Below are 14,616 nucleotides of genomic sequence, written 5' to 3' on the forward strand. Positions count from 1 at the left end.
GATATAAAAACACATGTTCTGATATAAAAACACATGCTCTGATATAAAAACACATGCCCCGATATAAAAACACATGCTCTGATATAAAAACACATGCTCCACTATAAAAACACATGCTCCACTATAAAAACACATGCTCTGATTTAAAAACACATGCTCTGATATAAAAACACATGCTCTGATATAAAAACACATGCCCCGATATAAAAACACATGCTCTGATATAAAAACACATGCTCCACTATAAAAACACATGCTCCACTATAAAAACACATGCTCTGATTTAAAAACACATGCTCTGATATAAAAACACATGCTCTGATATAAAAACACATGCTCTGATATAAAAACACCTGCTCTGATATAAAAACACATGCTCCGATATAAAAACACATGCTCTGATATAAAAACACATGCTCTGATATAAAAACACATGCTCCACTATAAAAACACACGCTCTGATATAAAAACACATGCTCTGATATATAAACACAAGCTCTGATATAAAAACACATGCTCTGGTATAAAAACACATGATCTGATATAAAAACACATGCTCTGATATAAAAACACATGCTCTGATATAAAAACACATGCTCTGATATAAAAACACTTGCTCCACTATAAAAACACATGCTCCACTATAAAAACACATGCTCTGCTATAAAAACACATGCTCTGCTATAAAAACACATGCTCCACTACAAAAACACATGCTCTGATATAAAAACACATGCTCTGATATAAAAACACATGCTCTGATATAAAAACACATGCTCTGATATAAAAACACATGCTCTGATGTAAAAACACATGCTCTGATGTAAAAACACATGCTCTGATATAAAAACAAATGCTCTGATATAAAAACACCTGCTCTGATATAAAAACACATGCTCCGATATAAAAACACATGCTCTGATATAAAAACACATGCTCTGATATAAAAACACATGCTCCACTATAAAAACACACGCTCTGATATAAAAACACATGCTCTGATATAAAAACACATGCTCTGATATAAAAACACATGCTCTGGTATAAAAACACATGCTCTGATATAAAAACACATGCTCTGATATAAAAACACATGCTCTGATATAAAAACACATGCTCTGATATAAAAACACATGCTCTGATATAAAAACACATGTTCTGATATAAAAACACATGCTCTGATATAAAAACACATGCCCCGATATAAAAACACATGCTCTGATATAAAAACACATGCTCCACTATAAAAACACATGCTCCACTATAAAAACACATGCTCTGATTTAAAAACACATGCTCTGATATAAAAACACATGCTCTGATATAAAAACACATGCCCCGATATAAAAACACATGCTCTGATATAAAAACACATGCTCCACTATAAAAACACATGCTCCACTATAAAAACACATGCTCTGATTTAAAAACACATGCTCTGATATAAAAACACATGCTCTGATATAAAAACACATGCTCTGATATAAAATCACATGCCCCGATATAAAAACACATGCTCTGATATAAAAACACATGCTCCACTATAAAAACACATGCTCCACTATAAAAACACATGCTCTGATTTAAAAACACATGCTCTGATATAAAAACACATGCTCTGATATAAAAACACATGCTCTGATATAAAAACACCTGCTCTGATATAAAAACACATGCTCCGATATAAAAACACATGCTCTGATATAAAAACACATGCTCTGATATAAAAACACATGCTCCACTATAAAAACACACGCTCTGATATAAAAACACATGCTCTGATATATAAACACAAGCTCTGATATAAAAACACATGCTCTGGTATAAAAACACATGATCTGATATAAAAACACATGCTCTGATATAAAAACACATGCTCTGATATAAAAACACATGCTCTGATATAAAAACACTTGCTCCACTATAAAAACACATGCTCCACTATAAAAACACATGCTCTGCTATAAAAACACATGCTCTGCTATAAAAACACATGCTCCACTACAAAAACACATGCTCTGATATAAAAACACATGCTCTGATATAAAAACACATGCTCTGATATAAAAACACATGCTCTGATATAAAAACACATGCTCTGATGTAAAAACACATGCTCTGATGTAAAAACACATGCTCTGATATAAAAACACATGGTCTGATATAAAAACACATGCTCTGATATAAAAATACATGCTCTGATATAAAAACACATGTTCTGATATAAAAACACATGCTCTGATATAAAAACACATGTTCTGCTTTAAAAACACATGCTCTGATATAAAAACACATGCTCTGATATAAAAACACATGATCTGATATAAAAACACCTGCTCTGATATAAAAACATATGCTCTGATATAAAAACACATGTTCTGATATAAAAACACATGTTCTGATATAAAAACACATGCTCTGATATAAAAACACATGCCCCGATATAAAAACACATGCTCTGATATAAAAACACATGCTCCACTATAAAAACACATCCTCCAATATGAAAACTCATGCTCTGATATAAAAACACATGCTCCGATAACCTTTGAGATTGAGAATGGTTCTGTAAATAACCTTTCTCCATAAAGGTTCTACAAAGAGCCATAAAGGGTTCTATATAGGACTACAATTAATAGCGGTACCCTTTTTTGGTGCTATAACTTTTTTTAATGCCTCTTTATAGAACCTCAAAGGGTTTTTATAGCACCATATAGGTTACATTTAGATACTTATGAGAATGGTTCTTTATTGAACCTTCAAAAAAACGTTTAAATAGATCCAAAAAGGGATCTGCTATGGTTACTAGCCAAATAACCCTCATTTGGCACTATTTAGAACCCTTTGATTTTAGTGTGTAGGCTAACCTATGAATCCCATATGCAGCGTGGTTTATAACATAGCCTACAGTCAAATGTAATAACAGGTGCACAGACAGTTGATCTTTTACATTGAATTATGTATGCAACTACTGTAATTTCATATTTTCAGTAGCCTTGACAATGTTTCAGAATTCGTGGGCAGTCTAGCATATTTAGGTTGGGTGAAAAGTCAATAGAAGACATTGTTGAATTCAAATGTTCTGCTGACACTGTCACAGTCTGTTACCAAATAGCTTACAGTAAAATATAAAAAACACTTCCAAAACCATTTGATCAAATGTACCGTTGCTATTTCTTTGAGAAACTGCTGAGGCCTAATTCCAAAAGTTACAAATTATACAGCAAATAAAGGGAGTCATTGTCACCATAAGCGTTTTACAGGCGGAGTTATAATGCTTGTTCACACGCGCACAGTTTTACGATGGGTCTGTGTCACGGCTGTTGAAGGAGGAGGACCAAGTTGCAGCGTGGTGAGCGTACATTTTCCTTATTAAATCAAAATGACGCCGAACAAAGCAATAAACACTAGAAAAACAAACCGTGAAGCTCAAAGGCTATGTGCCCTAAACAAAGTCAACTTCCCACAATGACAGGTAGGAAAAAAGGCTACCTTAGTATAGTTCCCAATCAGAGACAACGATAGACAGCTGTCCCTGATTGAGAACCATACCCGGCCAAAACATAGAAATAGAAAATCATAGAAACACAAAACATAGAATGCCCACCCCAACTCACGCCCTGACCAAACCAAAATAGAGACATACAAGGATCTTTAAGGTCAGGGCATGACAGTCTGATTTATAACGGGTTAACATTTTTCAATATTTTTATACGTACGTATTCTTTTCAGAAATGGCGCACGCAGACATTTAGTGTGACATTTTCCGCTTATAAATGCGGCTCCAGCAGAGCGGCAGAGAGCGAGAAAGTGGGCCAGAGGAGAGTAGAAGAGCAGCTCCACATGCCCTCAGTGGCTGTTGCCTCATTAAGCCTCCATAGAGACTCTGTCAAAGTCACAGCCAAAGGCATCCCTAATGCTAACTACCTAGCATAGCATACTCTGCTTCCCTCATGCTAACTGCCTAGCATAGCATACTCTGCTTCCCTCATGCTAACTACCTAGCATAGCATACTCTGCTTCCCTCATGCTAACTACCTAGCATAGCATAATCTTCATCCCTCATGCTAACTACCTAGCATGGCATAATCTTCATCCCTCATGCTAACTACCTAGCATACTGTAGCATCACTGTAGGTACCTAGCTGTTTAACTGTAGGTAGGTACTAGGTAGCTGACTATGGAACTCACTAGAGTTAATGTCAAAGTCACGGTCAAAGTCATCCCTCATGCTAACTACCGAGCATAACTTTGCATAGCATATATCCTCTGCTTTAGCTCCCACTGTGTGTGAAGCACTATAGGTTCTCATCCAACAATACTGGCATTTATGTTACATTATGTTTTTTTGTATCTATAGCATCAAATATTGAGAGTTTAATCCATCTTACTGTATATGCTACACACTTCATAGGCTATGAATGCATAGGCCTAATCATGTCATGGCCATTCACTGCCACAGAATAATCATACAGTAAACTGTCTGACCTTTTTTTATATGACAGCAGTCAAACAAACCATTGACCTTTAAGTCATGACTACACACTTAATAACTGTGTGTGTGTGTGTGTGTGTGTGTGTGTGTGTGTGTGTGTGTGTGTGTGTGTGTGTGTGTGCGTGCGTGCGTGCGTGCGTGCGTGCGTGCGTGCGTGCGTGCGTGCGTGCATGTGAGGGTGTGACGGTGGCAGAGCCACGTGACTTACTGACAGACAGACAGACTGCTCCTTCCTGTTTAAAAGTCAAGCTGTCCACTGTCACACTAACTTATCCTCTAGATCAATATTTCTCTACCTTTTTTATACCAGGGACCTCTTGCTCTTAAGCATTTGAGAAAGGCCTAAATCAGTGTCAGCTAACTGCTACAGTATGTTGGTGTAAGGCTGGAGTATTGAGAGGCTGGAGAATCTGCTTAAACAGTGGCTATCAAACTTTTGCAGTGTGGTAAAAATTAAAATTATGGAGAAAAAAATATCCTAGTTATGAGGTCATGACAAATGAGCTGTTATTGTACCTTCAGACACTGGATGTATTTCTTACAGTGCCAACTGTGGATTACATTGGGCCAACAGACAGGTCTATGTAATAATGTATTCATTTGCCATTGCTGTGATCTCACGTTACCATACTCCCAAATAGAAGCCTGGACCCAATGTTAACATTGCTGCAACACTAGGGTATTGTACTGTGAACATGTGCTGTGGAAGGTACTGTGTAACACATAAGAGATGCTTACGAACTGGAAGGAACAATACATACCAACATATGTGGATGGTATAAATACCCCAGCAATAGTCGTTACTAGCTGCACACTACAAAGAGCACATCCTTGTTTACCATCAAGATGACATGGCACCCTACTCTCCAAATCTCCCCTAGGGCACTGATCAGTGCACTAAATATGGAATAGGTTATCATTTGGGACTCAGCCATGCAAAAACCAACCCCTTATACCCCAAAATAAAGACAGTGATTACAGAAGCATGTTTAAATATGGAAGAGGAGTAGTGGGTTGAGGGACAGTGGCTTGCGAAAGTATTCACCCCCTTTGGCATTTTTCCTATTTTGTAGCCTTACAACCTGGAATTAAAATAGATTTTTGGGAGGTTTGCATCATTTGATTTACACAACATTCCTACCATTTTGAAGATGCAAAATATTTTTTTATTGTGAAACAAACAAGAAATAAGACCAAAAAAACATAAAACTTGAGCGTGCATAACTATTCACCCCCCAAATTCAATATTTTGTAGAGCCACCTTTTGCAGCAATTACAGCTGCAAGTCTCTTGGGGTATGTCTCTATAAGCTTGGCACATCTAGCCACTGGCATTTTTGCCCATTCTTCAAGGCAAAACTGCTCCAGCTCCTTCAAGTTGGATGGGTTCCGCTGGTGTACAGCAATCTTTAAGTCATACCACAGATTCTCAATTGGATTGAGGTCTGGGCTTTGACTAGGCCATTCCAATACATTTAAATGTTTCCCCTTAAATCACTAAAGTGTTGCTATAGCAGTATGCTGAGGGTCATTGTCCTGTTGGAAGGTGAAACTCCATCCCAGACTCAAATCTCTGGAAGATTGAACCAAGTTTCCCTCAAGACTTTCCCTGTATTTAGTGCCATCCATCATTCCTTAAATTGTGACCAGTTTCCCAGTCCCTGCCGATGAAAAACATCCCCACAGCATCATGCTGCCACCACCATGCTTCACTGTGGGGATGAAATTTTTGGGGTGATGAGAGGTGTTGGGTTTGCGCCAGACATAGCGTTTTCCTTGATGGCCAAAAAGCTCAATTTTAGACTCATCTGACCAGAGTACCTCCTTCCACATGCCTTTTGGCGAACACAAAGCGTGTTTGCTTATTTTTTTCTTTAAGCAATGGCTTTTTTCTGGCCACTCTTCCCTAAAGCCCAGCTCTGTGGAGCTTTACAGCTCCTTCAGGGTTATCTTTGGTCTCTTTGTTGCCTCTCTGATTGATGCCCTCCTTGCCTGGTCTGTGAGTTTTGGTGGGCGGCCCTCTCTTGGCAGGTTTGTTGTGGTGCCATATTCTTTCCTTTTTTTAATAATAGATTTATTGGCGCTCCGTGGGATGTTCAAAGTTACAGATATTTTTTAGAACCCAACCCTGATCTGTACTTCTCTACAACGTTGTCCCTGACCTGTTTGAGAGCTCCTTGATCTTCATGGTGCTGCTTGCTTGGTGGTGCCCCCTGCTTAGTGGTGTTGCAGACTCTGGGGCCTTTCAGAACAGGTGTATATATACTGAGATCATGTGACAGATCATGTGACACTTAGATTACACACAGGTGGACTTTATTTAACTAATTGTGTGACTTCTGAAGTTAATTGGTTGCACCAGATCTTATTTAAGTGCTTCATTACAGAGGGGGTGAATACATATGCACGCACCACTTTTCCGTTTTTTAAGCTTTAGCATTTTTTGTAAGTATTTTCTTTCACTTCATTTCACCAATTTGGACAATTTTGTGTATGTCAATTACATGAAATCCAAATAAATTCAAATTACAGGTTGTAATGCAACAAATTAGGAAAGATTGGCAAGGGGGATGAATACTTTTGCAAGGCACTGTATTTATGTAAAACAAGAACAGGATGAAAATAGGTCCTCCACAGCAGCCAATGGTTTTGTTTGAGTATTGTCATAATGAGCATTGTCATAATGAGTATTGTCATAATGAGTCATTTTTTTATCTACTGCCATGCTGAGGTAAAGAAAATATGAGCGTCCATCATCATCATCATCCTCCTCAGAGCGGATATGTAACACTCACTGTCATGGAAAATAATTTCTTATTTTTAGGATATATCCGCTTTTCATGGAAATAGGTACAAAAAACTATAGACTAAATGGCCTGTACTTGTAAACTTTGTTTGATAGTTATGTATGTAAACCTTGAGAGGAGGTCTATTATCAAGTATATTTCTGAGACAGTATAAGCATTTATTTTCCATGGCCTTGATAGGGAGAGCAAGGTTGAATCGTGTTTGTCCATGCAGACAACAGTACTGTAATAGCAACCAACAATTATCACATCACATATGAAATACACTACAGTTGTAGGTCTGCAGTTAGAGGATATTATCTAATGTACTTGGAGTAGGCTAGCTAGTAGCTGAAACACATATGCACCATACTGTAGTAATGGCCTTAGCAACCACTCCTGTAACTAGGGAGGAAATAGCAGTGTTCCATTTTAACTGCTGCACTCCAGTAACGGTGCCAGTAATAATGTATTAATACGCCAGTAACGGTGCCAGTAATAATGTATTAATACGCCAGTAACGGTGCCAGTAATAATGTATTAATACGCCAGTAACGGTGCCAGTAATAATGTATTAATACGCCAGTAACGGTGCCAGTAATAATGTATTAATACGCCAGTAACGGTGCCAGTAATAATGTATTAATACGCCAGTAACGGTGCCAGTAATAATGTATTAATACGCCAGTAACGGTGCCAGTAATAATGTATTAATACGCCAGTAACGGTGCCAGTAATAATGTATTAATACGCCAGTAACGGTGCCAGTAATAATGTATTAATACGCCAGTAACGGTGCCAGTAATAATGTATTAATACGCCAGTAACGGTGCCAGTAATAATGTATTAATATGCCAGTAAGGTGCCAGTAAATAATGTATTCATAAGCCAGTAAGGTGCGAGTAATACTGTATTTATATGCCAGGAAGCAGTAACAGTGCCAGTAATAATCTATTAATACGCCAGTAACGGTGCAAGTAATAATGTATTAATATGCCAATAAGGTGCCAGTAAATAATGTATTCATATGCCAGTAAGCAGTAATGGTACCGGTAATAATGTATTAATATGCCAGTAAGGTGCCAGTAATAATGTATTCATACACCAATAAGGTGCCAGTAATAATGTATTCATAAGCCAGTAAGCAGTAACGGTGCCAGAAATAATGTATTCGTATGCCAGCAAGCAGTAACGGTGCCAGTAATAATGTATTAATTCGCCAGTAAGCAGTAACGTAGCCAGTAATAATGTATTCATACACCAATAAGGTGCCAGTAATAATCTATTAATACACCAGTAAGCAGTAACGGAGCCAGTAAAAATGTATTCATACACCAGTAATGAGCCAGTAATAATGTATTCATATGCCAGTAAGCAGTAATGGTGCCAGCAATAATCTATTCATACACTAGTAAGCAGTAACGGTGCCAGTAATAATGTATTCATATGCCAGTAAGCAGTAATGGTGCCAGCAATAATCTATTCATACACTAGTAAGCAGTAACGGTGCCAGTAATAATGTATTCATACGCCAGTAAGCCTGCTCACCCGACTAAGAGGAGGCATGTGAGGCAATCACAACAACTCATTATACGGGCTGAACACGGGCTGAACACAGACTGAACAAGGGCTGAACATGGGCTGAACATGGGCTGAACAAGGGGTGAACATGGGCTGAACACAGACTGAACAAGGGCTGAACATGGACTGAACATGGACTGAACATGTGCTGAACATGGGCTGAACATGGACTGAACATGGACTGAACATGGGCTGAACATGGACTGAACATGGGCTGAACAAGAGGTGAACAAGGGAAAGCAAAGGGGAGAAAAGGTCAAATTTTTATAGGATCACTTGTGTGATTGCTGTCATTTTTGGATTCAATTTAGATTAATTTCCTTTTACGTTAGCAGTGAGTAATTGGCATGGCCCACTTACTGAGCATGCTGTGCTCTCCATAGACCCCCCTGCTAGGTGAAGAGATTCACACACACACACACACACACACACACACACACACACACACACACACACACACACACACACACACACACACACACACACACACACACACACACACACACACACACAGAAGTATACAGTACACAAGTACACACACACACACACACACACACACACACACACACACACACACACACACACACACACACACACACACACACACACACACACACACACACACACACACACACACACACACACACACACACACACACACACACACACACACTTTCTCTCTAAATACAAAGGAAACCACTACAGTACTACAGCTGTATAACCACTACAGTACTACAGCTGAATAACCACTACAGTACTACAGCGACCATGGTCGTTAACATGGACCAAAAAGGATCTCTACTCAAATATGGTGGTACATTAGGGTGACAATGACAGATGTGCACTATTCTAAAAGATATGAACACAACACAAAGAAGTTGCAGAATCCATGCACATAAACCGAGGGGGCTCTAATTTGTCCCCTATTCCCTATATACAGTAGTCATGCACTACTTTTGACCAGGGCCCTGGTCAAAAGTAGTGCACTATTTAGGGATTAGGGTGCACAACCTCAACTCATCCCAACACAACAAACCCTCCCCTTCCTCTCCTTCTCAATCCTCCAGACAACTGTCTAAAACACAAACGTCCACTCCAACATCCACACCATAGATCCCTTTCCTGCAACCAAATACCTAGCGTTATTCATATTTTTCATAATTTCGTAATTAATAAACCAAATATGCCGAAAATCCGGTGTCCAACGGTTTTGTTTTATTTCAGTCTTCTGTGATGTTTATAAAGTGTAATATTGGGATGCAAACTCATAATTGAATACACTTCATCTGACATGGAACAAGTGTCTTCTTTTTTAAAGCCCATAACCCTGTGTGTGAGGTGTATCCTTTTGTTTCAAAGTAGATTTGTTTAAGGCTACCAACAAACCCCCTGTGTGACCCTGATTTAGCCCACTGCAGGTAAAAGGTTAAGAGAGACTGATTGGACCGACGGTTGAGCACGTCTAGCATCTCATGGGTCAACATCCATACACATCCATCCATCTACATTTTCATGAAAGACGGATCAGACTTTCAGCGAGTGTGACAAATCTTCCATCTCTATTCCCCAAGCTGCCATGTACTTCAGGGACTTTTGGGCCAGATTTTTGGGGCCAAAATACTCCTAATAGCAGGTTCTGTATTGAGGGCACTTTTTGGAAAGTGACACCCTATATCAGTGTATCCTAAAGTTGGTAACATGGTTCAAATAATAGGTTGGGCAGCTCCATAACAAATTAGGGCCCACCCATAAGAATTATCATGTCATTATGGACCCCCATAAAAAATTCCATGATTTCAGCTTTGGGCACCCGCAAGAAATGTATACCCGCAAGAGATGTGTCAATGTATAATTCAAATTCTGGTTGGTGACTGACCTGGGCTGGCGCTGGGGGACCTGTCTGGGTGTCTCCTCCCCCAGGCGCCCCAGGGAGGGCGAGCGTGAACGGGGAGGGCGGGTAGCCCCCTTCCCCATGGTCCTGACTGTTCCATTGGGACTGGGCATCTGCTGCTGCTGGGGCCGACGGGGTGACAAGCTACGAAGGGGAGAGTGGCTCGGCGAGGCCAGGGGTGACCGGTTGTTCACGTTCAGGTTGTTGTCGCTGTTGGAGCGTAGGAGCACAGACCGTGGAGCAGCTAGTGTACTCCGTGGGGCCTGCTGGCGTCGGGTGGGTTGGGCCGGCGCCTCCTTGAAAGGCACTGAAGGGAGGGATGGAGGGAGAGAGGGGGGGATTAGAACAAGTTGCAACACAGAGAAATATTACATCATTTGTCATTTCATCATTTCATCATTGTTCCTCCAAAATAAGCAGGTTGAATAATAGAATAAGTGATATTTCTCTCTCTCTCGCTCTCTCGCACATGAACCCCCCCCCCCCCCCCCCACACACACACACACTGCTTATTTGGGTTCAATAGAGAACCAAAGGTAGTCTCTAACCTTGAGGTATTAATAACCATAATTGAGCCTTAGTGGAGATGCAGTGAGAGCTCCTAACTAGCTGGTCTCACAGGCTCAGAGCAGGCTGCCTGGCTGCCTGGCGGAGGAGGAGAGAACTTCTATTCAACTCAAGCTATAATAAGAGCCTTGGTGGAATTCCCCTGCGTTTGATGCAGTGCTCGGCTCACACAGCTGAAGCATGATTAATGATGATGTTTATTTCTCCGCTGCCTACTAAATACCAGGGAGGAATAAGAGGCTTGTATACAGCAATATAGGGTTTAACCCAGAGATGATTGGCCACTGTGTGAGAGAGTTGACACTGCTTTGGAAAAGAAAGCAACCGTACTGTCATAGGAGAAGGTTCTATAAAAAGGCCTCTGAAGAATACCTCTTCCAAAAGGCCTGAGTATGTGTGTCAGACTCTCAAAAGCACAATTTAAAGCGATAACCCCTCAAAACTGTGACTGTACCTATGGAATGCATCATACTATAGAGTAGGTCCATGCTGCATTGAGAGGAAAGGTCACATGTCCAACCCCCAATGGCAGGTCCCACCCCCTCTCCACCTGACTCTCCCACTAATGCTGATATCTGGATGGCCTATCATCAACAGCATAGGCATAGCTAATTAAAGATTGGTGATATGTATGGATCTACATCAGGGGTTTTCAACCTTTTCTTGCCCAAGGACCCCCTTTTTGGCAAACCAGCGACCCAGGGACCCCCACCAAATGTTAGCAAAGAAACGTGTCTTATCATCAGGTGAATGATAATGGCAAGGAGAAGTAATCAACATTTTAAAATGAATAGATTTAGTAAATAGTATTTCATTATTTTGACAGCCAATTAGCTAGAAAAGTAACTACAAACACATTTTTGCTAAGAGCAGCTGTTTAGCTGGTTAAACAAAGGTTAGCCATCTGTTGGCAAAAAAATTATGTCCAAGTCAAGAAAGCTTACCAGTAGCCAGCAGCACTTGCCGCACTGTTAGACTATTGACTGGTAGCCTTGACTGGTAGCCTATTGACTGGTAGCCTTTTGACTGGTAGCCTATTGACTGGTAGCCTATTGACTGGTAGCCTTTTGACTGGTAGACTATTGACTGGTAGCCTTTGACTGATAGCCTATTGACTGGTAGCCTTTTGACTGGTAGACTAGAGACTGGTAGACTATTGACTGGTAGCCTTTTGACTGGTAGACTATTGACTGGTAGACAAAGACTTGTAGCCTATTGACTGGTAGCCTTTGACTGGTAGCCTTTTGACTGGTAGCCTATTGACTGGTAGCCTTTGACTGATAGCCTTTTGACTGGTAGCCTATTGACTGGTAGCCTTTTGACTAGTAGACTATTGACTGGTAGCCTATTGAATGGTAGCCTATTGACTGGTAGCCTTTTGACTGGTAGACAAAGACTGGTAGACTATTGACTGGTAGACTATTGACTGGTAGACTTTGACTGGTAGCCTTTGACTGGTAGCCTATTGACTAGTAGCCTTTGACTGGTAGCCTTTTGACTGGTAGCCTATTGACTGGTAGCCTTTATACTCTCATATGTTCTCTGGTTATACAGTACAGTACAGTACAGTACAGTAGGCTATACTCTCATATGTTATCTGGTTATAGAGTACAGTGCAGTACAGTATAGTAGGCTATACTCTCAAATGTTCTCTGGTTATACAGTACAGTACAGTAGGCTCTACTCTCATATGTTATCTGGTTATACAGTGCAGTACAGTACAGTAGGCTATACTCTCATATGTTCTCTGGTTATACAGTACAGTATAGTACAGTAGGCTATACTCTCATATGTTATCTGGTGTACAGTACAGTACAGTACATTACAGTACAGTAGGCTATACTCTCATATGTTATCTGGTTATACAGTACAGTACAGTAGGCTATATTCTCATTTGTTCTCTGGTTATACAGTACAGTACAGTACAGTACAGTACAGTACAGTACAGTAGGCTATACTCTCATATGTTCTCTGGTTATACAGTACAGTACAGTACAGTACAGTACAGTACAGTACAGTACAGTGCAGTAGGCTATACTCGCATATGTTCTTTGGTATACAGTACAGTACAGTACAGTACAGTAGGCTACACTCTCATATGTTCTCTGGTTAAACTGTACAGCACAGTACAGTACAGTACAATACAGTACAGTACAGTACAGTAGGCTCTACTCTCATATGTTCTCTGGTTATACAGTACAGTACAGTAGCCTATACTCTCATATGTTCTCTGGTATACAGTACAGTACAGTACAGTAGGCTCTACTCTCATATGTTCTCTGGTATACAGTACAGTAGGCTCTACTCTCATATGTTCTCTGGTATACAGTACAGTACAGTACAGTACAGTAGGCTATACTCTCATATGTTCTCTGGTTATACAGTACAGTACAGTACAGTACAGTACAGTAGGCTATACTCTCATATGTTCTCTGGTATACAGTGCAGTACAGTACAGTACAGTAGGCTACACTCTCATATGTTCTCTGGTTAAACTGTACAGCACAGTACAGTACAGTACAATACAGTACAGTACAGTGCAGTGCAGTATAGTACAGTACAGTACAGTACAGTAGGCTCTACTCTCATATGTTCTCTGGTATACAGTACAGTACACTACAGTACAGTACAGTACAGTACAGTAGGCTCTTCTCTCATTTGTTCTCTGGTATACAGTACAGTACAGTACAGTACAGTACAGTACAGTACAGTACAGTACAGTACAGTAGGCTCTACTCTCATATATTCTCTGGTACACAGTACAGCTCTAACTCCAAAATGTTTGGGACACTGTAAAGTCCATGGAGAACAAGAGCACCTCCTCCCAGCTGCCCACTGCACTGAGGCTAGGTAACACGGTCACCACTGATAAATCCATTATAATCAAAAATTTCAATAAGCATTTCTCAAAGGCTGGCCATGCCTTCCTCCTGGCTACTCCAACCCCGGCCTACAGCTGCGCCTCCCCCGCAGCTACTCCCCCAGCCTCTCCAGCTTCTCCTTCACCCAAATCCAGACAGCAGATGTTCTGAAAGAGCTGCAAAACCTGGACCCGTACAAATCAGCTGAGCTAGACAATCTGGATTAATAAACAGATCACTGACCATTTCGAATCCCACCGTACCTTCTCCGCTGTGCAATCCGGCTTCCGAGCTGGTCACGGGTGCACCTCAGCCACGCTCAAGGTACTAAACGATATCATAACCGCCATCGATAAAAGACAGTACTGTGCAGCCGTCTTCATCGACCTGGCCAAGGCTTTAGACTGTCAATCACCGTATTCTTATCGGCAGACTC

The 14,616-nt window shown here is 40.4% G+C and overlaps 1 protein-coding gene across 6 annotated transcripts in view; it reads right to left on the reverse strand.

The window, feature by feature from the left end:
- LOC129862040 (SH3 and multiple ankyrin repeat domains protein 2-like) overlaps positions 1–14,616 on the reverse strand; it is a 203,886-nt gene that overhangs the window by 98,778 nt on the left and 90,492 nt on the right. For all 6 annotated transcript variants that reach the window (XM_055933363.1, XM_055933362.1, XM_055933360.1 and 3 more), the window contains exon 12: positions 10,738–11,059. In XM_055933363.1, coding sequence (XP_055789338.1) covers positions 10,738–11,059 — 322 coding nt within the window. The remainder of the gene's footprint in view (positions 1–10,737; positions 11,060–14,616) is intronic.

This window comes from Salvelinus fontinalis, chromosome 9 (genome assembly GCF_029448725.1).
Source record: "Salvelinus fontinalis isolate EN_2023a chromosome 9, ASM2944872v1, whole genome shotgun sequence".
Taxonomy (NCBI): Eukaryota; Metazoa; Chordata; class Actinopteri; order Salmoniformes; family Salmonidae; genus Salvelinus; species Salvelinus fontinalis.